At 33.8% G+C, this 26,334-nt stretch overlaps 4 protein-coding genes across 5 annotated transcripts; 3 read left to right on the forward strand and 1 right to left on the reverse strand.

Moving 5' to 3' along the window:
• Positions 1 to 307: 307 nt before the first annotated feature.
• On the reverse strand, positions 308 to 3,816 carry LOC140834727 (uncharacterized). Of its 2 annotated transcripts, XR_012118751.1 has the most exons (4): positions 3,362 to 3,816; positions 1,490 to 1,678; positions 816 to 1,278; positions 308 to 702 (listed from the first exon to the last, which is right to left on the reverse strand). XR_012118751.1 is itself a non-coding variant. In XM_073199811.1 (3 exons), the coding sequence occupies exons 1-3, from the start codon at positions 3,545 to 3,547 to the stop codon at positions 871 to 873; spliced, it is 783 nt and encodes a 260-aa protein (XP_073055912.1). In that variant the 5' UTR covers positions 3,548 to 3,815; the 3' UTR covers positions 308 to 870. The 2 variants fall into 2 exon arrangements, 1 of the variants encoding a protein (XP_073055912.1); XM_073199811.1 differs by having other exon boundaries at positions 308 to 1,278; positions 3,362 to 3,815.
• Positions 3,817 to 5,463: 1,647 nt separating this feature from the next.
• LOC140834728 (alkane hydroxylase MAH1-like) lies at positions 5,464 to 7,316 on the forward strand. The gene has a single exon (XM_073199812.1). It carries the CDS (start codon positions 5,608 to 5,610, stop codon positions 7,126 to 7,128), a length of 1,521 nt encoding a protein of 506 aa, XP_073055913.1. The 5' UTR covers positions 5,464 to 5,607; the 3' UTR covers positions 7,129 to 7,316.
• Positions 7,317 to 8,871: 1,555 nt separating this feature from the next.
• Positions 8,872 to 9,800, forward strand: LOC140833563 (uncharacterized). Its single transcript, XM_073197895.1, has one exon. The coding sequence runs from the start codon at positions 9,019 to 9,021 to the stop codon at positions 9,637 to 9,639; it is 621 nt and encodes a 206-aa protein (XP_073053996.1). The 5' UTR covers positions 8,872 to 9,018; the 3' UTR covers positions 9,640 to 9,800.
• A 4,103-nt stretch (positions 9,801 to 13,903) lies between these two features.
• LOC140833564 (auxin-responsive protein SAUR71-like) lies at positions 13,904 to 14,536 on the forward strand. The gene has a single exon (XM_073197896.1). It carries the CDS (start codon positions 13,980 to 13,982, stop codon positions 14,340 to 14,342), a length of 363 nt encoding a protein of 120 aa, XP_073053997.1. The 5' UTR covers positions 13,904 to 13,979; the 3' UTR covers positions 14,343 to 14,536.
• The last annotated feature ends 11,798 nt before the right edge of the window (positions 14,537 to 26,334 follow it).

Here is a 26,334-nt window from a genome sequence, read left to right on the forward strand (position 1 = left end):
TCCTTTGAAAAATATAGAGAAATTTATTTTGGAAAACGAATATTAAAAGGCGCCATTTTTTTTGTATAAAAAAAGCATTGAAATAAAATAGGCAAAAGCACAAAGTTTTGGCTTATATGAAATCCATAGCATACTTAATTTTAAAAACGTACCAAATATAAATCTAATATTTGAACTGATTTTGATTTTTATTTTTTATTTTTGACAATTTAGAGTATATGGTTAAAATGGGTTTGAGAAAAACTTAGTTATTTACACTTCACATTCCCAACATATAACCCTCCAGTCTCCCATGTCTCTAAATGAAAAACAAAATTACTGAGCAGGTGAACGTTCAGACACAGTCGTCGTCTTTGACATAAATATCCTCAAACCAAATTAACTTGTACATCATCATCATCATCAAAAGAGCAAAACATAATCTATCAAAAGACTCGGTTGGAAAGAAAGACGGGGACAAATAGTTGTGTTTTTACCATCTTTTCACGGTCACGAGCAGCACACAAAATGGTTGCCCAAATACGACGGGTGTGATTTTACCATCTTCAGATAGATAGCACAATGCTTGACGTTCCTCATATAAAACCTTGAAAGAATGTTAAAGAGCTGTCACATATTGATTCCTTAGCACGTCCCACTCCCAGCAAGGGATGGCTGGCACGAGTGTTGAACCCAGCGTGCCAACAGCTCCGTTGCAGATAACTAACACAAGTTAGCAGGCCCAATGAAAATCCTCAACCTTCAAAATATCGAAACAGGATGCAGCTTTCTCCAAAGAAGGTTGATGATATAATGCGATGCATTTCATAGCTTACCTTTAAAATTGAGTCGAGGTGAGAATTCAGGCAATTGTCTTGGTCTTCATGAAGTTTATTTGACTGCCTTAACACCCACGGTTTTAACACGAAATCGATACTGAGGCTGAGAATCTTCATCCTCGTCTTCGTCTTCTTCTTCGGTAGAGTCATCTTCAACCGTGTCCCATCTGGAGTAGTCAAGATTAGAGTGTCCTTTCGGTTTTGCGAGTGCCTGCCATCCAGATTGTTTAATGGATTTTTTTTTAATATTGTGCTTTCTGGAGGCTTCAAGTTCAGTGATGTCATTTCTGTTCTCGTTTTCTCCAGCTGCATCAATCATGTCTTCTTCTTCTTTTTTAGATTCTCCCACCTCTTTAATACCTTCTCGTTCGTCCTCCTTTTCTTCCAATTCTGTTTCACCTGACGGGGAATGGTCAACTTCTTCAAGCTCTGCCTCATCTTCGGGTATAGGAGCAAGTGGCTTTCCTTGAACAAAACACATCATCTCTAATTGACAACACCAAAATTGGACAAAAGAATCCAGAAGAATGAAAATAACAAATCCATAATTTCCACGGCTGTATAACTTGGCACGACTAAAGTAAATTCATGCCTTGTGAAATGCTGAAGAGGTGTTGGAACAAAATTGTTAACTAAAAGTTACGCTCAATCAAGGAAAATGGAGTGCTCACCAGTTGAGTCTTTAGACGGGCCTGGAGGTTTCTATACATTTCTGATGATGGATTTAACTCGATAAGTCTGTTGGCATCAAAAAGGGCTGAACGGTACTCCTTTAAGGTGACCAGGGTTTGAGCTCGCAACATCAATGCTCCTGTGTGATTTTGGTCAAGCTCAAGCACTGAGGTGCATTCTTCTGCTGCCTGCAAAGATTGAAGATATGGAAGATTACGTATTTGATAAGCTTATGTAAAAGAGAAAAAAATATATTTCCCCATCATTTTAAAAACCAATCTTCTTCCAACAAAAGAATATATAAGTTATTATAGCTTAGCGAGAAGCAGGAAGACGTGTTAAGAAGCAACTGATCACAAAAAACCATGAAACAGAACTCTTTCTTGGGAAAAAAGGTGCATAAAAAAAGGCAATATCAAGATGGCCGTTTCTGAGTTTCCTGCTAAGCAACGATAAATCCCTTGGTTCTGGCTCTGGCCAAACATATTTTCTCGCTAGTCAAGTTTTCAAAGTTGTCACGGTTTCATTCAAATCTTTATGGACCCTTAAATGTATCTTTACAAGCTTCTAAAATACCTTCGAGGCAATGACAAATTTCCCTAGTTGGTTCTCTAAATGCGTCTAATTGGCAGTCAGCTATCAACCCTCGATGGCAAGTAATGCATGTGAATATAATTTATATGACATCTCGTTTTAAAAATAGAAGTTAAAAAGTGTCGATCCTCACAAAATTATCATTTTTTTATCGTGATGCGACAGTTTCGAGTGCTTTAAAGTAAACATGTCATAATACCCATAAAAACATATACAAATACGAGACAAAACTGCTGTAAGACTAAAACGACCATTTATACCGGTAAAACTCAACAGCTTTTGGCCAATCAACACTAACCCCATCCCACCCAAACAGCATCCTCAAACCTTAATCCTAAATTAGCTCAGACTTGGTTGATCACCTCTCTTCTCCATTATAATTGCTCTCAAGTCAAGTTTCACCAATCACAACACACGGTCACAAATCCCACGAGAGAAAATTATATTGCTAAAGAAATTCTTACACAAAATGGTAGAAAGAGACATAAGATGGACCAATAACGACCAGCAACAAGGAGGTAAATTCCTTGCTAAACTAAATCGAGTTCACCAAAACAGAGCATGCGACACCTGAGAGAGGTGATTTATTAATCTTGACTTTTTAGCACCAGTGCGTTTGTACCTTGCACTTAATTGACAGTGAACCTTTTTAGGAATCTTCACAATTGTTTGCCTATCCAATATAGAAATTTGAACCTTATAAAATGAGAATGGAAATAATGATGGACATAAAAAAGTTAAAGATTAATTCGGCTTTTCTATGAGATTCAAACATCAATTAATACTCCTTGTTCAAAATCAGCGAGCAGTGACCAGTAATGAGCAAAGAAGAAAAGACACGGACCGACAATAATCAATTTGTGCATCCGAGTCCGACTAGCAGTATGAAAAAATAAATGTTCTGTTTGGGTATAAAGTGCAGCCACAGCCCAATACATGCCAAACAAACTACTAAAGTGGCTTCGAGCCTTGAACAAGCTCTATCATGCTGCATCAGCATCAAACTGAAAATCTTACATGGTCCAGCTAAATATTTTAACTCTTTCTATTGAACTATCATTTAAGTGCCTCCTCGAATATTGTCATATATACACATACACAACAAACTGCGTATAATCATTTCGATTGTTCAAGCACAATTATCAACTTTGCCAGTGAAAATTTTTTCTCCTCCCATTAGACAACATCTTACACGAATTTTCAGTAGATTACAATTCAAATTAGGATAAATAAAAGCTGGCCGGAGCATCAAAAAAATACATGAATAACATGCGGACCTTCTTGAAGTCGTGAAGTTTAAGATAACACGCGGCACGATTGCTGTGGAGGGCAATCTTCTGTGGCTTGGCCTTCGCCATGGATAACGAGTCGGTGTAATAACCGAGTGCTTCCGTATATTTTCCTTCTCGGTACATCTGATGTGCCCTCTCTATCTTATTCACCGTAGGTGATCCGGATGCCATCTCCGATCACAAATCTACCAATAATCAATCCAACAATCCGCAAACTCCTTGTCAACCAGAAAAATAAATAAATACAAACGGAAACCAGAATTCGAGCAAAATCTGCGAAGAAAAATTATTTCAGCTAAAACCAACAATTTGGTATATATTCAATCAGATAAACTGCGAAATTTGGCGAGGGATTGGTCATCAAGGGAGAAGAAATCTATGTGAAAGGAAAAAAAAAAGGGAAAATAATAATTCAATGAAGATGGATAAAAATGGGAGCGGGAGCGAAATGATAGGGGCTCCACATCCGCAAATAATTGCAGACCGGACTCGGGTTTTAAACTCATATATTTTTGGGTTTGGGTATGGGTTTGGGTTCGGCTTTGGTCTTGGGCTTTCCGAAATAAACTGACCTAAAATAGACAGATCTGGTTGGAAAATAAAAAGCCCAAAAATTTGATTTTTTTTTTTAAAAAAGAAATTTCCAATCAAAGCTAGCTCAACAAACCTGTTGGTCTGAATTATTGGGACATATTTTTAAATTTTTTTAAATTCTTCGACACTTCGGTTATGTTTAAAAGTATTTTAAAAATATTTATAATGAGACGAGAAAATGAAAATTCATAAACTTTGGCGATTGTTTGCATAGACAACCAAAGTCATGTCTATTCCAATGTATCAAATATCAATTTCATAAATTCTCGTTTGGAATCACATGTATTCATTCAATTTCTCATCTATCTATACGAGGGATGGGGCTTCTAAAAGAGACCATTAATTAGGTTGTTGAAAAAGAAACAAAAACGGTTGCAACTATTCATATCTCGAGATGATTAGCATTGGGATATTATGACAACTCTGTGACGGTACATATCCAATAGTTTTTAGGTAAAATTTGTGCGAGACGGTCACACGGGTCATATTTTGTGAGACGAATCTTTTATTTGGTCATCCATGAAAAAGTATTATTTTTTATGTTAAGAATATTACTTTTTATTGTGAATATCAGTAAAGTTGACTCGTCTCACAGATAAAGATACGTGAGATTGTCTCACAAAAGACATATTCTAGTTCTTATTTATCGTCATTTTTTAGGTCAACATAAAAATATATTATTGACCTCATATGTAAAAATAAATTTAGATTGTTAGATACACATTTAAAGATAGATTTGATTGACTCGTTTTACCGCTTATTTGAGTCATCCATGAAAAAAATATTACTTTTTATGTTAAGAGTATTACATTTTATTGTGAATATCGGTAGAGTTGATCCGTCTCACATATAAAATTTCGTGAGACGGTCTCACAAGAGACCTACACATATTTATTCTTAAAATAATTTTAAAACATTTATAAAAAAAAAACTCTTTTATAAAATATTTTATGAATACTAATTCAAATGAAGATGATATGGGTAAACCATAAATATCAAAGATAAAGACCATAAATATTTATGCATTGATGAGTCAGTCGAACTCTTCGATAACTATAACTATACACACTATCCAAATTAAATGCACATTAAATCAATTTGAAAAAGGCTAACGAAATCACCAATTTTTTTTTAAAAAAAAACAATAATAATATTATTATAACTAAATATTATATAACTAGAAATCCGGAATTAATTTGAAATCAAAGCATCCTCCTACAGAAACCGTTATGGATGGATCTAGAAATTAAAATTAGCAAGTACGAAAGAAGTGGATTAAGCTATGTATACAAGTAATTTTTTATAAAAAAAAACGGCTGGACTACAACCTAGGATAACCCAGCCTAAAATCTAGATCAATCCCTGACACTTTACACCACAGTCCGCCAGTCGGCAACAATCCCCATATTAAGTTAGGCAAAGCTACAACGATAAGGAGTTTGGATCCTCTGCTGTGTGCACAGTACACCAGTTGGATCTTATGGGATCCCACGACATCGATGTGCACAACATAGTGTCGGGCAATGCACACAGGTTTTTAACTCCAGCCATTTCACGTCATCCGCAAGAGCACTTCAAGGAATAGCAAACAAAAGATTTTTTTTTCCCTTTTTCAATAATATCAGATTATTGAATCAATGGCCCTTTATGCATATCTTGAGATTCTATTGATTCCCATCAGTGTAATTTTTCTATATTTCTTGAAGATTAGAGTTCAGAAGAAAAGCTCGGTGCCGACTAATTGGCCGGTTGTGGGAATGCTTCCGTATCTTCTTCACAATTCTCATCGAATTCACGAGTTTGCAACAGAACTCTTGACAGAATCGAATGGGACATTTGAGTTCAAAGGGCCTTGGTTTTGCAACATGGATATATTGTTGACGAGTGATCCAGCAAATATTCATCATGTCTTTAGTAAAAATTTCTCGAACTACCCAAAGGGTCCTGAATTCAGGGAGATTTTTGAAATATTGGGAGACGGGATTTTCAATGCTGATTTCGAGCTGTGGGAATTTCACAGGAAAACGACTCTTTCCCTGATGACTCAGCCCAAGTTCTACAGTTTCTTGGAGAGGAATATTTGGGAGAAAATTGAAAATGGATTGCTTCCGGTTCTCGACGGGTTCCTGGAAAAAGGGGTTGATTTAGATTTGCAGGATGTTTTCCAGAGGTTCACTTTTGACAGCATATGTAAATTAGTTCTGGATTATGATCCAGAGAGTTTGTCCGTTGATTTGCCTTATGTTCCTTGTGAAAAGGCCTTCAATGGCACAGTGGAAGCCCTGATGCATAGGCATATGTTGCCTGAGAGGATCTGGAAGCTCCAAAAATGGCTGCAAATTGGTAAAGAGAAGACTTTGATGAAAGCCTGGAAATCGTTCGACGAATTTATATATCCCCTTGTTTCGATTAATGATGGAGTAGGAAAAGATGGTGATGATTTCAACTTTTTGAAATCTTTCAAAAGGAAATATGAGGAGATAAAGAACTGTTCTTCAAGCCGTGATTCGAGAGAATTCTTGAGGGACACCTCGTTAAATTTGATGCTTGCTGGAAGAGATACAACAAGCACTTGTCTCGCATGGCTTTTCTGGTTACTTGCTGCAAACCCTTCAGCGGAAATGAAGATTCGACAAGAAATAGAGGACGAATTGCACGAAAGGGAGAACAAGAAATGGAGGAACTTCAGCGTGAAAGAGTCCAAGAAGCTAAACTACCTCCATGGAGCTCTATGTGAGTCTCTCAGGCTATTCCCTCCGGTGGCATTGGAACATAAAGCTCCAATTAAACCCGATATTCTTCCGACAGGAAACCACATTCCTGAGAACAAAATGGTTGTGCTTTCTTTCTATTCAATGGGGAGAATGGAGATGATATGGGGGAAAGATTGCCTGGATTTCAAGCCGGAGAGATGGATTACGGAACGTGGAGGTATCAAACACGAGCCATCCTACAAGTTCCCGGCCTTCAACGCCGGGCCAAGAACTTGTCTAGGTAAAGAAATGGCCTTTATTCAGATGAAAATGGTGGCTGCAACTGTTATATACCATTACAACATTGAAGTGGTGAAAGATCACAAGGTTTCTGCAAGCGATTCTATCGTAATTCAAATGAAACATGGATTAAGAGTGAAGTTGTCCAAAAGGAATGTGTACTAATTCATCTGTCAGATATTCTGTTATACTTGATAATAGATTCTCTACGTGCTGTATTAAGTCGATACCCTGAATTATTGTTAAAATTTAGGATATGCGAATAAGTAGAGATGCATCAAATATGAGTACTGCAGAATGTGGTAAGCTTTTACGTGAAGCTAAATAAAATAATGGGTATCAAAATTGGTGGATACCCGGGTACGGTACCATTGGAGAATAATGATATCTTGTGCTTACCTATGCTTTTTCTTTGAGTTTATTGTATGTAATTGCATTTTGAGTGAGTTTGCCTCTTTATTATTAATAAGCTTGAACTATATGAAAATATGACGAAGATCTAATTAATTAAGAGAAGTAACAATACTAACTACAAAAGACGGCTAAATACTATTTTTCGTATTCATAAATAAAAAAGTTCGCATTAAATATTAGAACGAAGTAGTAGTTAACTAAATTATATACAAAAGTATCACAATTCGTCATTGATCTAATTAAACTATAATGTGTTAAGTCATTCCAGGTATTATATATATATATATATATATATATATATATATATATATATATATATATATATATATATATATATATATATATATATATATATATATATATATAATACTTAGCCAGGGTATAATTTTACTTCCAATAAAATATAATATTTCGAAAGAGTATAATAAATAAAATATACATAAGACTAGCATTTTTTAAGTTAAAAAAAAAAACAAGAAAAAAAGTATTTAGGCTCCGTTTGATATGTGTGATGAGATAAGTAAATTATTAGTAATTAGAGTGATTAAAAAATAAGAGATATTTATTAATAGTATGGTGAGATAAATAACATGATGTTTGGTATAATTTTAAAATAATAGATTAAATTTATAAATTTTATTGTAATGACCAAAATGTACCAAGTGCTAATTAAATATATATTCTTAAAATAATTGGATAGATAATTAAATATTTATAATTATAATTTACATTTATTAAAATAAATTTAAATATATTTATTAGAAATAAATTTAATATGCATTTACTTTAATAATTAAAATAACAATAATATTTTGAATGTTACTGTTAAATAGAGTTTAGTAATAATTACAATATTATTGTTTTTTAAAATAATTATAAATATTCTTAAAATAATTTGATAGATAATTAAATATTTATAATTATAATTTACATTTATTAAAATTAATTTAAATATATGTATTAGAAATAAATTTGTAAATATGCATTTAATTAATAACTAAAATAGAAATAATATTTTGAATATTAATTTTATTGTCATATTTATTAGAAATATGTAGATTGCGTATTTTTAATAAACGACAAAATAATATTTGACATGATATAAAATGATGAGTGTTGACATTGAATAAGAAATAAGAGGATAAAAATGTAATTTGATGAGTGTTGATAGTTTATTCCACTTGTTTTATTAGATTAATAATCAAATAATTATCCATAAAATTGGGTTTTGAACCAGATCAAAGTGATTATTAAAATATATTAAAATTTTAACCAAACATTAGATATATATTTGATTATTTATCTAACCTTGTTTAATCCACCCAATCAAACACACCCTTAGAAGTTTATTATAATACATGATAAGTGTAAGAATGATATTTGCCAAAAATGTGTGTAAAATTAAATGGCGTAATCGTAATTTTTAGCTCTCGAGTTTATTAGAACCCTTATATTATTATCATTATTATTTGAAAATATTTAGATTCCCTGATTTGTGAATTCGACCGTTGCGAAATTCAAAAAATAAATACATAAACTTGACCGTTGGGATCCAAGAACGCTCCTCCCCTGCACTGTAATCCCACCTTCTTTCTTTCTTACAAAATTAATGCTCTCTTTATGTAAATCATCACCAAATCCATGGCCGATTCAAGCAATATAGGAACCCCCAATCTACCGATAATGTACCAGAAACCCCCGCACCCACTCCACCAAATCGCCGAGAACCCGACCCACAGGCTTCTCCTCAAGCAATGGCTCAAAGAACAGGAGCTTATCCTCAATCGTATCTCCCTAAAACAGACCCAAATCGACTCAACCCGAAAGGAAATAACCCAGCTCTACTGCCTCTTCTTCCTCTTCCATTCCACCGCCTTGATCCTCCTCTTCAGCGCCACCTCCCGTGGGGCCCAGACCCACCTCTGCCGTAGATCATGGGTCCCATCAGTCTGCTCTCTTTTATGCACCCTCGGATTCATATGGGCCATCCGGTACAAGAACGACGTTGAATCCCATTTGGAAAAGATGTTGGAGAGGGAGAAAGAGGATTCGAAGCTGCTGGAGAAGTGTGTGGACGAATTGAAGAGAAAAGGATTGGAGTTTGATCTGCTCAAGGAGGTCGATGCTCTGAGAAGGGCCAAGAGTTTGCGGGTCGGAACTGAACCCGTTCGGAGATGGTCGGGACGGGATGTTGTGGTGCTATTTTTCTTTGCTGCGGGCTGTTTGGCTCTGGCTCTCACCAGGGTTGTTTTGTGTGGTTGATTGGGCTGTTTTATTTCTTTGATTTGATTATTAACTCAATTAAAGTCTAGTTTTGTTCTGAATTAAACATGAAACTTTCATGTTTAATTCACGATACAACGAGAAATTTGTGGAATATTTTGTTCAGTTTTGGCTTGATAAATCTTTCGAATAACCCACTTATAAATTCTAGAGTAAGCTTCAGTTGAAGATTTCACGGATCTATAAATGTGATACGATTTTGAATCTATAAATTCTATAAATGAATCTCATGTGAGATCGTCTCACGGATCATAATCTGTGAGACGGGTCAGCCCTACTCATATTCACAACAAAAAATAATATTCTTAGCATAGGTGACCCAAATAAGAGATATGTTTCACCAATACAACCCGTGAGATCGTCTCACACAAGTTTTTGTCAAATTCTAGAGTAAAATTTTAGTATAAAAATGTAATAATATTAATTAGTTAGATTGGATTGGATATTTGTCTCACGAAATTCATTTATGACTCCTTTCGACACGATTTTTTGTGTATATTGTATTGGCCACCATATTCTATTGAGTTTATTTCATTGTCCATCTTAATTGGGCTTATATGGATCAATCATTCCGGTTAGCCCCATAACAATTTAAACGTACGTGGTTATAGAGGCGACCAAGTCCAATAAAAATCTGAGCTTGCCAAGAATTTAAAACCCACTCTCCATTTTTGAATTGGTGTTGTCTAACGAGTGAGATTTCGGTCAAAACATTGACTCGATGAAATCCCAAACAAAATAGCCCAAAGTCAAAATTCATATGCATCAACAATTTGGAACAACTTGCATTTTTTTGAAAAAAAATTCGAAAATATGCAAGAAATGAATAATATATCCAAATTTAATGGGATAATATTAGGTGGTCCTCGATGAGACAAAAATGATGGACCCAAATCCTGTAGCTTGAATCGTGGCCACTGGGTACGCAACATTGAACCCCACTATGTATTCCCCTTCGTTTACTTTCGACAATTGTCAAATAAAACCGCAAACTCTGGCTCTGAGTACCCTCCGAACGTCAACTATAAAGTGTGAATTACTGCAAAAACCATCATTAAATTCCTTTTAAAAAGATTAAATATATAAGATGCAATTTGGTGAGATATGGCATCCTATTTTTAAAGTAATGTCCTAAAAGAACATTTAAGTCTTTCGATTGAAAAATTGATCTACGTGTATGATTAGATTGATGAATTTCAAATTCATTGATTTACATAGATATACAAAACTAAAACGAATTATGAATCTACTCAATATCAAGTTACGCAATTCCACTCATTAAAAAAAGTGGTGAATTTTCAAATTCATCTAAGATAGTTATCATTTGAAAAAAAATAACTCGAATCTCCTTCCAAATCAAATATATTTGAAATATCTTTCATTTTAAGTATGAAATCAGTTAGGATTTATTTGTTAAATTCCTATTTTATATTGAAACTATACAAAAACCGCAATCTATATTCTAAAACGTGATCTATATATCAACATGTCCAACCAACAAATACGATCTAGGTGTATTTGGATTTTGGATCGATGAGTTTCCTGAGCTCAAAATATCTATATAATTTTGCAAAAAGTGACATAAATCAAATATGATTTTCTAAAATTTTACTTACAATTATTACAAATTTTTTTAAAATAAACGCTTTAAAATGTAAAAAAAAATTGATTCTCTACAAACTACGTACGATCATAGAGGTCATTTCTAGAACGGTGTGAAATCAGAGTAGATATCTTATGGGACAATCTCACGAATCTTTATCTGTGAGACGGATCAACTTTATCGATGTTTACAATAAAAAATAATATTCTAATTATAAAAAATAATATTTTTATCGATAACCTAAATAAAAGATCCGTCAATCCTTGAGATGGTCTCACCAGTTTTTGCTGTGAAATCAACGTATACTTCGTTCTTGAGTTAGCCCATCATTCTCAGATCTCGTCAACGCGTGATTAAATAACAAAGACCGGGCCAAGTTTAGCCCAATGGGCCCACCTATTTGCCGATATCCATCCATTATCGGTCAGTTTTTTTTAATGAAATTAATTAATTAGTGGATTACCCTTCAATTCATTAATGTGTTGGTTGGGGTAATTGAGTACAGTTTTTGTTGACTAATTTTTAATCCCTGCTCTCACCATGTCTCATAAGTCATATCAACACTCGAGTCTAATATATATAGTTTTAATATGTTGTAACTCCGCTAAATAAGTTATTATATTATAGTATATATATAATATTAAAATTGAAAAAATGGAGTACGAAAATCTGAACTTTACCGTGCGAAACTCCTACGGAAAGTCCGCGGCTCTTCGGGTGATATGGTCACTGTCTGGTTAATCTTAAAAGAAGAAATGGCTTCTGTTTAATGTTTCTCCTCTTCTGGATGACATTAAATGGTGGCGGTACGTGAATCTAATTTTAAAATTATATGTGCGTCTTGCATGAAAATGTGCGTCTTGCATGAAATGTGAGCTACGCATTAAAGATTACCATTTTATCTGCGGCCCGAAATGGGGTTCGGGTTTGGATATTATTTTAAATATCCAAAATATTAATATTAATAATAAGTTTGAATTCGGAGAATCCGACCATGTCTCATTATCATTTTTGAAACAAAGATGTTGATTTGATCTCCGTGTATTCGTGTTTATAGATTCTCTAAACCCAAAAAAATGGATATGAATATAACAAACTCGTTTCGTCTCTTTGTCATCCCTGACATTGATCTTTTCTTAAAAGTAAAAAAAAAATTTCAGTTTTATTTTATTTTAAAAGATTAAGTTTGAGCCGTCATGTGCCATTTTTCTCTTTAGAAAGTAGAAAATTAGGATTATTTTAAAAATAAGTTTATGTGAGATGATCTCACAATTTTTTATTTATTTTTATAATTGCGTATTAAAAGAAAACTTCCGTTGTAATTGTGATTTGATATTCGATCACCAGTTTTAAAAGTATCAGCTAGGGTGGCTTTAGGTTAGATGGAGGTCGCTCTTCTACATGATAACGTAAAATTACAGGAAAATTAATTAATTTTTTTTTAAATTTTGAGATGTATTTAAAACTATCTTATCAGAATTATTTTCACAGATGAGTCGTGAATGTTCGAATACAATAGATAGTTTGTACTGCTTTGTTCTATGACGAATGTACAATTGTTATCATTTAACGTGAACTTGATAAACTCTCAAACAAATACAATAGTCTGTAAATCATATTACTAAGGTAAAAAACAATAACACAGACTTGTCAAAGAAAGCGTTAATAATATAAGAAATCAAACTCTTTATCATTTATCAAAAATTTATTTACTACAGTCGTTTTCACAATCCCAAATACAAATTTTTTTTTCACAGTCCCAAATACACAATTTTTTTTCTTCTTATAATGTTATTAATCACATACCAGTTTAATTAATTAAACTAAAATTACGCAAATAATTTAAAAACGTGATTCGATAACTCAAAAATTATATGATGGAATCACCCAAGTGGTGTCGTGATATCAACCTCTCCTAATTAAAAGAAAAATATATTGATGAAATAATATTAAATATAAATTGTATTATATGAACAATGAATTTTTTTACATAAAAAGAAAATAAAAGATAAATTTCGCTATTATATTGATACTTAGCCATTGAAGGAGTAATAATAATAATATTTTTTTATAAATAAAAAGTATAAAATATTATACTATTAATAAAACAAAATACCTTATGATTTAACTACTTTTTGGCGAAGTCATTTTCATAATTCTAACATTATCCTCTTATGAAAGTTGAGGATAATAGAGATTAACTAAAAATCATAATAAAAAACTACCAAAATTTAAAATTATGATTTTATTTTGATATTTAAAAATTAAATATAGTGTAAATTGTTAAAATATTTTATAATAAAAAACTATAATGAAGATCCATATAAAATTATTATAATTTTATTGAAAGGCATATAGAATTATTATGCACATGGAACGAATGTGTCACTATTTTACTAGTTATTATCACGAGAGTAGGTCTTTTGTGATACGATCTCATGAAATTTTATCTGTGAGACGGGTCAACACTAACGATATTCAGAATAAAAAATAATACTCTTAGCATAAAAAATAATAATTTTTTATTAATGACTCAAATAAGAGATATGTAACACAAAATACGATCTATGAGATCGTTTCACGCAAATTTTTACCAAATTATTGATATCCTTTTCCCTCTCTATTTATATCCCCAAACTCTCTTCCCTCACAGCTCGCTTCACACACATTCTCTCTCTCTCCAGAACCAAAATTTCCTACGTTCAATCACCAAATCATGAAGAAGCTGATGAGAAGATTCTCGAAAGTAGCCGATTCTTCTAAATTCTGTTTAATAAACCCGCGCTCTGCGGATGATTATCGAAACAGGTCCGGATGCGGCGTTCCTGAGGGTCATTTTCCGGTGTACGTCGGAGAAGAAATGGAACGATTCGTTGTGAGTGCGGAGTTTTTGAATCACCCGATATTCGTTAAACTGCTCAACAGATCGGTGCAGGAGTACGGGTACAGGCAGACAGGCGTGCTCCGGATTCCCTGTCACGTGTTCCTTTTCGAGCGCGTGCTTGAGACGCTGCGTGTCGGTGGTGAGTCACGTGACCTCCTGGAAATCATCAACTCGCTCTCCGACGAATTTCATTAGCTGATTCCGACACGACGGCGCCGTGAATACTGAATATACATACTAGCGCATAAAGTTTATCCATTTTTTTGGTTCACTGCTGCTGCTTCTCGGTAAATACAGCAAAGTGAAGCGTAGGGCTTTGATGAAGGTCTAATTTGTTTTTGGGCCTAATCTTGTGGAAAATGGATCATCACTTCGTCTTTTGGACCAAATTTCGCGTCCCTGGTCATTCCATTTGATTTGCCCCCTTAATTTACAACAATACGACACTGTTTATATAATCTTTAATTTACAACTGTGAAAATACCAAAATGAAAGAAACAAAATTTTGAAGTAACAAAAAAAGAAACGAAAAAAAAAACATAACTACATCGATTAAAAAAAAAAAACTCATAACAATTTACATAATGGAATCAAGAAACGTAAAAGTAAAAATTTGTAAATTGCGAAGGAAATAATATTAACGAAAACATGAAACAAGAAATAAAACGTAAAAATTCCGAAACAATTTACAACTGAAATTTAGCAACTAAAACATGAAATAAAAGTGAGATAAAATGAGATAAAAAAAACCTAGTTTTGCCATACATTCTTGTTGTATTTGAATTCCGCCTCTGCAAATTTCACTCATATCGCATCTTTATGTATTTGCAACTTGGTTTTTTTTCCTTCAGATTTAATTGTTTCCAAATTTTCTAAGTTACCAGGATGTCGACAAATTAGCTAAACTTTTTACTTTACATATATAAATTCAAAAAAGGCACCCTGACTTGGCTATAACGTGCCTCCGTCCATTGGCTATGCACACAGTCTCTCTGAACAATTTCCCTGACTTGGCTATAACGTGCCTCCGTCCCTTGGCTATGCACACAGTCTCTCTAAACAATTTCACAAAAATGTTAAGAAACCATCTTACGATTGAGTTTTTTGAGATAAATATCTTATTCGATCTGATTTATAAAAAAGTATTAGTGTTTTATGACAAAATATTACTTTTAGTTGTACATATAAACCGAGTAGACTCGTATAACGAATATAAATCCATAAATTTGTCTCACAAGAAACCTACTCTTAGGTTTTATTCGACTTTTATCTTTACGGTAATATCACAAACGTTAGATCAATAGTTATAAGATGTCATTCTTTTTCCATATTAATCTATATGCATGTTGCATTGATCAACCTTAGGATAATATCCAAAAATATGGTCTACTTAACCGAATTTTCCATATTCTATGAATTTTATTTTATCACGACGATCAATACTAATTAAAATGGTAGCCATGTCCCTTCTTAGTGTGATATGTGGTAGAGGCGCGGTGAAATAATTAATTTTACTATTTCAAATAAATGTGGTATAATTGAGATGTACGGGACACTAAAGAAGAAAGATTATTATTGTGAATCCATTGTGCCAATTAAAACCAAGTGAGTCAATGTTAAAGAGGCTGAGTTGGCTTGACTACGAAGAGAAGAGGAGTTGGTTGGTTGGTTGTAACAGCTGGGATAACTGAATCAAGGAGTTATGATCCAGTATATATAGAAGCCTGAAACCATATGTCTGTTGAAGAAAATAGATATTCCTTCGTTCTTGAGCCAGCAATAAAAAAGGAGTCTCAGTGATCGGTTCATTCAAAAAGGAAAGATAAGGAAGCACAAGGAAGAGTGAGTTCAAGGAAGAGTGTGTATTGTTGTGTATACAACTTGTGTGAATTCTGTACATGTGCTACGATTTCTTCTTGATTGTAACCTGTTAACGTTGATTAATAAGAGAGAAGCCCCTCCCGTGGATGTAGGTCGATTAATGACTGAACCACGTAAATCTTGACTTGTGGATTGATTCTTTGATTATCTTTATTGCTGGAATCTTATTGTGATCATATATTGTGTAAGCCATCTGTGGGTTCTAGTATAAGGAGCATTGATCAAGGCTGTGGAATTCCTGAAGTTGGTCGTGGACACAAACTGAAAGAGATCGACGGAAGCCCAACAAGTGGTATCAGAGCCAGGTCGAAGGCTGAAAGAATCTAGATGATGGGTACAAAGATTGAAGTGGACCGTTTCGATGGAAGGGGAGATTTCGGATTATGGCGGAGAAGGATGTACGCCATTCTCGTTCAACAGAAAGTTGCAAAAGCCCTGTTGGGTGAGAAGAAACTCCCAGACACTCTTGATCCGGAAAAGAGGGATGAGATACTCGAATTGGCTTTCAGTACACTCACCCTACATTTGGATGACAAAGTGCTTCGAGAAGTATCCACTGAGAAAACAGCCGCTGGAATTTGGAGCAAACTTGAATCTCTGTATATGACTAAATCCTTACAAGATAGAATCCATCTCAAAGGGAAATTTTTTGGTTACAAGATGACAGAGACAAAATCTATATGTGAAAATCTTGATGAGTTTAATAAACTTATCTTGGATTTGCAGAACATTGGAATAGATATAGAAGATGAAGACAAGGCGATCATCATCTTGAATGCGCTTCCGAAATCATATTCAGTGTTTGCAGACACCATGAAGTATGCAAGGGAGTCTCTGTCATTTGAAGGAATACAAAAGGCTCTGAAAGCTAAGGAATCACAGACACACAATGAAAAAGAATATAAGGAGGTTGGGGAAGGACTCTTCACTCGAGGCAGAAGTGAAAAGAAAGATTCTCGATTCAAAAACCGAAGTAGATCCAGATCAAAAACCAAGCAATTCAAGTGTTTCCTCTGCCATAAGCCTGGACATATTAGAAGAAACTGTCCAGAGAGAAAGAAATATGGTGAAAGACCTCATGATCAAGGTGAGGTGGAAACAGCTCAAGAAGGATATGAGAGTGGAGATGTACTATGTACCACAATTTGCAAAAATGACAGCTGTTGGATATTGGACAGCGGATGTTCATTTCACATGTCCCCCAACAAGGACTGGTTTGAGACATTTAATGAGTCAAATGGAGGACAAGTGATACTTGGAAACAATAAGACTTGCAAAGTCAATGGTACTGGAACCATCAGATTAAGATTGAGAGATGGCACAGAAAAACTTTTGAATGAAGTGCGCTATGTGCCTGAGCTCAAACGAAATCTAATCTCCCTAGGAACACTGGATCAAATGGGATATACATTTAAGGCAGCAAATGGAATATTAAGTGTGTCTAGAGGCTCCTTGATCTACATGAAAGGGACTAAACATAATGGACTATATGTACTTGATGGAAACACTGTTGTTGGATCAGCCACAACAGTGGAACATGACCAAGATAATCACATGTTATGGCACCTAAGACTTGGTCATGTAAGTGAGAAAGGCCTTATAGAACTTCACAAGCAAGGTCTGATAGGAAATAAACCACTCACCTCCTTAACCTTCTGTGAAGACTGCATCAAAGGAAAGGCAACAAGAGTCAAGTTTGCCAAAGGAATACACGCTTCAAAAGTTCCATTGCAATATGTTCACTCTGATCTGTGGGGACCCTCACGTGTTCCTTCGAATGGTGGAGCTAGATACTTTCTATCCATCATTGATGACTTTTCAAGAAGAGTGTGGGTCTATATCTTGAAACACAAAAATGAAGCCCTGGACAAGTTTAAAATCTGGCTGACCCTCACTGAAAATCAGACAGGGAAGACACTTAAGAAACTCAGAACTGATAACGGGCTGGAGTTTTGTTCAACTGAATTCTTTGAATTCTGCAGAGACAAAGGGATTAGTAGGCATCTTACGGTCCCTGGAACACCACAACAGAACGGCCTTGCTGAAAGGATGAATAGAACAATATTGGAAAGAGTGAGATGTCTTCTATCATATTCCGGTCTTCCCAAATCTTTCTGGGCTGAGGCAGTTGCTACAGCTTGCCACTTGATTAACAAATGTCCATCTGTACCATTAGGATTTAAAACCCCTATGGAAAAGTGGACAGGAACCCCTCCAAGTTTGCATGAGTTAAAGGTTTTTGGATGTGCTGCCTATGCACATATAAAGCAAGGAAAGTTAGAACCAAGGGCGATCAAATGTGTGTTCCTGGGATATCCCGATGGTGTAAAAGGATATAGACTATGGAGCATTGAGCCTGGAATGCAAAAGCTATTGTTGAGCAGAGACGTTACTTTTAAAGAGGACTCATACCCTTTCAAGAATAACCATCAGGAAGCAGTCTTACCAGGAACAAGAATCAGCAGTGAGGATGCCTCAATCAAGGTGGAGATCCCAGATAATCATTGGGACGGAGAGGATATGAATCATGAGCACACTGAAACCGATTCTTCCCAAACAAAAAGCTTAGATGACTACCAGTTGGCCAGAGACAGACAACGAAGAATAATTAAGCCACCACAGAAGTATGGGCATGCAGACTTGGTGGCTTATGCTTTCTCAGTAGCATCACATATAAGTGATGAAGAACCTCAAAATCTGGAAGAGGCTATGAACTCAACTGAAAGAGACTTGTGGTATAATGCTATGAAGGATGAGGTTGACTCCTTAATGAAGAACCAGACTTGGGATATAGTTCCTAAGCCTCAAAAGCAGAGAGTGGTGGGTTCTAAGTGGGTCTTCAAAAGGAAAGAAGGCATACCTGGAGTTGAGAAGCCTAGGTACAAGGCCAGGCTAGTAGCAAAGGGATATTCTCAAGTTGAAGGTGTGGACTATCAAGAAATATTCTCACCAGTGGTGAAGCAAAGGTCTATAAGGGTTGTGCTTGCCATAGTGGCTAAAGAAGACCTTGAACTTGAACAATTGGATGTGAAGACGGCCTTCTTGCATGGAGACCTTGAAGAACTGATTTACATGGAGCAGCCACAGATGTTTGAAATCAAGTCAGAAATTCCTCAAGTATGTCGATTAAGGAAATCCTTGTATGGGCTTAAGCAAGCACCTAGGCAATGGTACAAGAAATTTGACGAGTTTATGCTGAGTCACGAGTTTGTAAGGAATAAACATGACTGGTGTGTGTATCATAAATTACTACCAGGCGGAAAAAGGATGCATCTCCTACTATATGTAGATGATATGTTAATTGCATGTCATGATTCAGCAGAAATTCAACGGTTGAAGAATGAACTCAATGAGAAATTTGAAATGAAGGATTTAGGGGCTGCCAAGAGGATATTGGGAATGGAAATTGTTAGACACAGAGCTAAGAAGGTATTGTTCCTCAGACAAAAGACATACTTGAGAAAGGTTCTTCAAAGGTTTGAAATGACAGATTGCAAAGCAGTACAAGGACCCTTGGCAAATCATTTCAAGCTATCATCTACCCAATCCCCTCAAACAGAACAGGACAAAGCTGCTATGCAAAAGGTTCCCTATGCTAGTGCTGTTGGTTGCTTGATGTACGCAATGGTCTGTACAAGGCCTGATCTTGCATATGCTGTAAGTCTAGTGTGTAGATTTATGGCTAACCCAGGAAAGGAGCATTGGCAAGCAATTAAGTGGATCTTTAGATACCTGAAGGGAACACAAGGAGTTGGATTAATGTTTAAATCTACTGATGAATGTGATGATGTAGTTACTGGTTATGTAGACTCCGATTATGCAGGCAGCATTGATACAAGAAGGTCTCTAACAGGATACATATTCACAGTGTATGGCACATCAATTAGCTGGAAGGCTATGTTGCAGCATGTAGTAGCTCTCTCAACAACAGAAGCCGAGTACATGGCAGTCACAGAGTCAGTCAAGGAAGCCCTATGGATGAAAGGTTTTCTGAGAGAACTAGGATATGATCAAAAGACTGTGATTATCCATTGTGATAGTCAAAGTGCAGTACACTTGTCCAAGCATCAAGTCTTTCATGAGAGATCTAAGCATATAGATGTGAGGTTGCATTTTGTAAGGGACGTGGTTGAGGCAGGAGCAGTGACAATAAGGAAAATCAGCACTGAAGATAATCCAGCCGACATGTGCACTAAAGTAATCTCTAGTGCTAAGTTCAAACACTGCTTAACGTTGATAAAAGTTAACAGTGACGCAATGCCTTAGAAGAAGGCAACTGGAGGGGCTGACATGAAGAAGTTGGTTTAAATTGACAAGGTGGAGAATTGTGAATCCATTGTGCCAATTAAAACCAAGTGAGTCAATGTTAAAGAGGCTGAGTTGGCTTGACTACGAAGAGAAGAGGAGTTGGTTGGTTGGTTGTAACAGCTGGGATAACTGAATCAAGGAGTTATGATCCAGTATATATAGAAGCCTGAAACCATATGTTTGTTGAAGAAAATAGATATTCCTTCGTTCTTGAGCCAGCAATAAAAAAGGAGTCTCAGTGATCGGTTCATTCAAAAAGGAAAGGTAAGGAAGCACAAGGAAGAGTGAGTTCAAGGAAGAGTGTGTATTGTTGTGTATACAACTTGTGTGAATTCTGTACATGTGCTACGATTTCTTCTTGATTGTAACCTGTTAACGTTGATTAATAAGAGAGAAGCCCCTCCCGTGGATGTAGGTCGATTAATGACTGAACCACGTAAATCTTGACTTGTGGATTGATTCTTTGATTATCTTTATTGCTGGAATCTTATTGTGATCATATATTGTGTAAGCCATATGTGGGTTCTAGTATAAGGAGCATTGATCAAGGCTGTGGAATTCCTGAAGTTGGTCGTGGACACAAACTGAAAGAGATCGACGGAAGCCCAACAATTATCATAGTACTTTATTTTTTTAAAAAAAATAATAGACTTGCTGTGTTTTTTTTTTCAAAGTGCATATATAAAATAATTTCGTAAAATATTAAGCAAATACGCCGATCACATAATAATGTAAACTTGAAAAATACTACAATCTTTGCTGGGGTGATATTTTACATCAAATATTAATAATGGTCACTGGTCAGTATAAATTCAAAAAAAGAACCCAAAAGATCGTAAAGTCGTATCTCATTTAATCGGAGGTCTGTTTGTATATACCTGCCACCTAACTTGCACATGCTGTGTATTATTGAATTACTAATTTTTTTTATTGTAAAATTAAATTCAAGTAATTAGTGATATAATTACTTAAAATAAACAAGAATATAATAGTAAGAATGAATTTAAATAAATCGTGGATAATGTTGAATTAAGAGAAAAATAGATTCTCTAACAATTTACAAATTTTTATTTTAAAAAGTAAAATCTACTTAAAAAATAACTAAATCTTGAAAATGATAATAAGTATTTATGTAACCCTGAAAAAGTGTAGATCTCGAGTCCTTGGCTACTAACTACCCGCGACGGTCGTTAATTATGTGAAAATGACATTCTCCCAACCTGGTTTATGAACTGCTACCTCTAGTCATTATTATAATCGGTGGCACGTTGATTTTTTCTTCTTTTTCACATTTACGCATATAATTCAATGATAAGGAGTTTCGTAATATCCATAATTTGGTGTTTTTTTTGGAATGATTTTTTAATATCGGCTAAATGGGCAGGCCGACCATTTTGGTGGGTTCAAAAAATTATCACGATGACATATCATTTTGGCAAGTCGAGAAATTTTCAACTATCTTTTTGATTGACGAGCAATTCCGGGGGTTCTAATCCATTTTGTCGGTTCTAGTTCTCATTTTGGCTCTTGAAGCTAGCTTTCTTATCTACACATCCCCTTCGAGGTTCGGAGATTTTCGTAGAATACTTTCAAAAAAGAGTATTAGAACTTCAAAAATTGTACAAAAGCCTTGTGGGCTTTTGATACCAGTCCCCTTATGGGTGGACAAAAGGGATACAAATTAAGTCTTGTTGGGCTTTTTTGGAACAGGCCTTTGGCCCAAATACTCTTGGATTATTAGGTAAAGTTACAGAAACACACCGTCCCACATATATTGATAAATAATGCAGAATATTATTGGATTGTCCACGTTTTTATGAATATTTTTCAGCAGCTCAGAATTTTTTGTAATACTTTTTTCTTCTTCTTCTTCTTCTTTCTTTTTTATAAATATGTGTTTCGTCGTTGCTAACCGACGGAGTTGGTCTCACGCCTATTCGTGAGTCGTTTCCGATGATAAAAAAGTTCTACTAGGTAGTCAGCGACTCACCTCACCTGTTGAACTTGGCAGACTAACTAATACCATTCTATTTTCTAAGGAGGAATCATTGAAAATTTTGATAGGTGAATGTAATTTCAAGGCATCCATCAACAGCGATGCAGCATCCACACGTAAGTAATTGTTTAAATCTATTTATTGCTTTTCAATACATTATGTGGTTTTTTTTTTTTTTAAATATATCACATTCATTTTAAAATCTTAACCACTTACTCGAAAATTCTGATCCTCTTTTCTTGTTCACATTGATAACTGCAAGAAATGCGTAATATATAAATGACATACACGCAAAATAATGATTATTACATATATGAATCATGACCACGGTCATTAATAGACGAATTGATTCATAAAATTTTGTTATGATAAAGATGATACAATTATATTAAATATGTGATATGAATTTTTAATATATACTAGTTACTCTGCACACGCGTTGCGTGTGTGTACAATTTTTTTTATCATTATCGATGGAATAAAGTGAAAATTGACAAATTATGGAGAGACTCAATTGATATTTGAATGATTGAAATAAAAATAAAAGTGTGTATTGAAATAAAAGAATAAAAAAACAAAAGTGTAATATTACTATAACTCTAAGGGTAAAACTGGAAAAAAAAGATGGTGTCCTCCTTGACAGTTTTTATAAGGTGCTCAGCCTTAATAAATAACTAGTAAAAGATGCACATGCATTGCATGTGCTATTATTATTTTTAATTTGATCAAATAATACTAAATAATTAACACGAAATTATTTTCGATTTAGAAAAGTTGTTCGATTTAAAAAGGAAGTTTTATTTTGATTTTTTTCTATTTAAAATATGGAGTGATTTGAAAAGATTTTAAGTATGGTAAGAAGGGTAATTATGGAATTAAATATTTTGGTGTCCTCAAAAGTAGTTATTTCAAGGCCATCACACTTAATATAATAGTATAGATATATATATATATATATATTTATATATATATATATATAGAAAGAAACTAAACCAACGCCTAATTCAACTCCTTTGTCTTTAGGTCAAAAAAGAAAATATAAATATATATTTCAATTGACTTTGTCAATTCAAATTTAAATGAAAAGATAAATAAAAGTACAATTCCCATCATAGAATATCTGCCCAAAAAATCTACAATTCGCACTTCTTTTGACTATGGTGGTTCTAACCGTCTACACCTAATTCATGTAATCTGAACTCTGGACTAGTGTGCAATTCAATAATTCGATATCCCATTTAGATATAAAAAAAAAAGTTTAATATTAAAAAAAAAAATTTAAGAATAGGTTGCTTATATTTTAATTTAATATGCTTAGTAATTTATATAACAATATAATATAAATCATTGCCCGTCAAATATATTCGAGTGATCGATATATGTTTATGTTGTCCTCAGCTGTTGATTTGCCTTTGTCCTTGCACCAATAGCTTACCTACCCAAAAGGTGAAATTCGACCAATAATGTCTTGTAACCTTTAGAATAATCCAATACTTGGACGAGATTAATTTGTCTCCAAGTTAAGTTTTTTGTTGATTGAGATTTTTCAGAATTTTTTTTTTAGTTTGAATCGGTCAAGCACACATATATTTATTTATGTTTACTGAAAAAAAAAAGATTTTTAATTCAATGGTTAATTTCTTTAAAAAATTATTTATTTAAATTAATCGTACAGGTTAAATATATAGTTAATTCCTTTGAAATTCTATGAATGGATTCAACACTCGTCATGAGTGCGTAATGCTTAAGTTTACATTATGAATTTTAAAATATCTCTACATCTTCTTGACTGAATTGTTCGCACCAAAAAGTCTTCAAGTTAGTGAAAAACCCTACTAACTAAAAGGAAAATAAAGATATCAAATGGTGAAAAAAGATAACCTTGAAATTTGTATGTTCGCTTCCCTAACTCAAGAATTAGAGAGAGCAGAGGGAGCTTCCTTCAGGTATATGTATGTATATATATGTGTGTAGGTATATATATACGTATATATATATATGTATATGTATGTATATATGAGTTTATGCGTAGTTCATGCCCTTATATACTAAAATTAAAACAACGAAAAAACTTCAAATTTATTTTAATACATTTGTTTTTTTTTATAATTTTGGTTTTCTATATTGTTAAATTTCAATTTTAAGTATGCATCTTAAATTTTGTTAAAAAAAACAATTTTAGTCATTTTTTTTTATCAGAAATGTTTACGTGACATTGCATACATCACCGTCATCAGTGACAGACCCAGAAGTATGGCTCTGTCCGGATTAGAATTTTAAACTCTACAATCTTTTAATATTTTAAAATGATCTACCCGTACTAATATCATATTATTCCAAAATTATACAAAATTTATATATAAATTTTTTTTAAAAAAATTGGGTCACTCGAGCTAAAACCCATAAGAGTGTGCCTCCAGCCCTGACCGTCACGTCAAAGTCACATAGGCTCCGCATATTTACCACATCAATAGTACATTAAAAAATGACTAAAATAACAAAGATATATAGAGGGCAAGACTAAAATTTTAAATCATAGTTTTCTATTTAAAAAATTAAATTATAATAAGTGAATCCAGACCCTATTTGTCGACAACACTAAACTTCAGAGTACATATATTTCAGAAAAAGATTTTTCATGAATAAAAAATGTGAATCTATTCTGTTACTATATGAAGTAAAATACAAAATATCTGTCTAAGCGAAATTTGATATTCAGGGAGTATACAGCAGAGATCAAGCTATGGTAAGAACAAAGGGAGTAGTAACTAACAAATCTTAGCAGCCCCATTAATATGAGATTTGTAGCTTCTCGTGACCAATCTCATCCCAATTCTCATTGGGAAGATGAACGCCAACGAAATCACTAAACACATATGCTATTCAGCGACGGAACCGTCGCGCTACCCCTCAGTTTTTACATTTTATTTATTAACTAGTTAATTAAAAATAATTATATTTTCTCACTTTCTATCTAATATTCGTTACTGTTTTCCCTAAAAAAAATTAATTTTTTTAAAAAAATTTAAACCTTTTTTCTGACTCGTCCATATCTATTTGCAGAGTCATAAAAGATTAATATATCTTTCAGAAAATATATATGTCATAATTAATCGCGTAATTAGATGGACTTGCGATGAGACTTGTAGGGTCCATTTTTTCAAGTGGAGTTATTATACATTCTACGCTTGAAATAATAATAATAATAATTGAAAGGGTAGAAAAAAAAGGTGCAACAGGTGACCTAAATCACTTCACTGGAGACTTGGAATTCGGGTTTCCTTTTACTTTACTTGGACACGACTGCAGCCCTGCGTGTGCATGCAGCGAATCATACTTCGATTCTCACTCTCTCTTCTTCTTCTTCTTCTTCTTTTTTTTTTTTACTATTTTTTTAAAATAATAATATAAACATTATTTCCTTTAATTGGTTTGCATTTTTTACTGCTTTTTTATTGGAGAGAAAACGAAATTATATTTTCACCCATACGCAGTTAATACATAAAGCTTATACATATAAGAAAATGCTAAGGCAGTTTAATTGGATCGTGGACTGAGATGATGAAATTTGTATAATATGTGGTTTTTTATATTTATGTAATATAATATAACGATTTATAATTTTAACTTACTTGAGTCAAACGTCGAATGGAGTAAAATATATAATAATTTCTCATCATTTGCACCAAACAACTAAATATACTGATCATGTCGAGAATAGAAAAAAAATCAAGTTATATCATATAATGATCAATAGTTGGCCCATTTTGATTCAGGAAACTTGATTTAATGAATATGACAAAGTGAAAAAAATTAAAAATTTGAAAACAAATGTTGACCTCGTAAATCTTTGTCAGAGTATCCCAGATAACTTTAGTTGTTTTTATCTCAGAGATACTTGACAAAACTTTGTCTACTATAGCCAAGTGTAAATTGACAACAATATTATCATTCATCTCATTCCTCTTTCCATCGTCCGTAATCTTTGCTGGTCTATCTCCA

Source organism: Primulina eburnea, chromosome 6 (assembly GCF_022965805.1).
Source record: "Primulina eburnea isolate SZY01 chromosome 6, ASM2296580v1, whole genome shotgun sequence".
NCBI classification, from domain to species: Eukaryota; Viridiplantae; Streptophyta; class Magnoliopsida; order Lamiales; family Gesneriaceae; genus Primulina; species Primulina eburnea.

Coding starts and splice junctions, on each gene's coding strand:
- LOC140833563 (XM_073197895.1), top strand. CDS start 9,019: ATGGCCGATTCAAGCAATATAGGAACCCCCAATCTACCGATAATGTAC.
- LOC140834728 (XM_073199812.1), top strand. CDS start 5,608: ATGGCCCTTTATGCATATCTTGAGATTCTATTGATTCCCATCAGTGTA.
- LOC140834727 (XM_073199811.1), bottom strand. CDS start 3,547: ATGGCATCCGGATCACCTACGGTGAATAAGATAGAGAGGGCACATCAG. Junction 1,679..3,361: donor AACTTCACGACTTCAAGAAG/GTCCGCATGTTA, acceptor CAATCTTTGCAG/GCAGCAGAAGAATGCACCTC. Junction 1,279..1,489: donor CCCGTCTAAAGACTCAACTG/GTGAGCACTCCA, acceptor GTTCAAGGAAAG/CCACTTGCTCCTATACCCGA.
- LOC140833564 (XM_073197896.1), top strand. CDS start 13,980: ATGAAGAAGCTGATGAGAAGATTCTCGAAAGTAGCCGATTCTTCTAAA.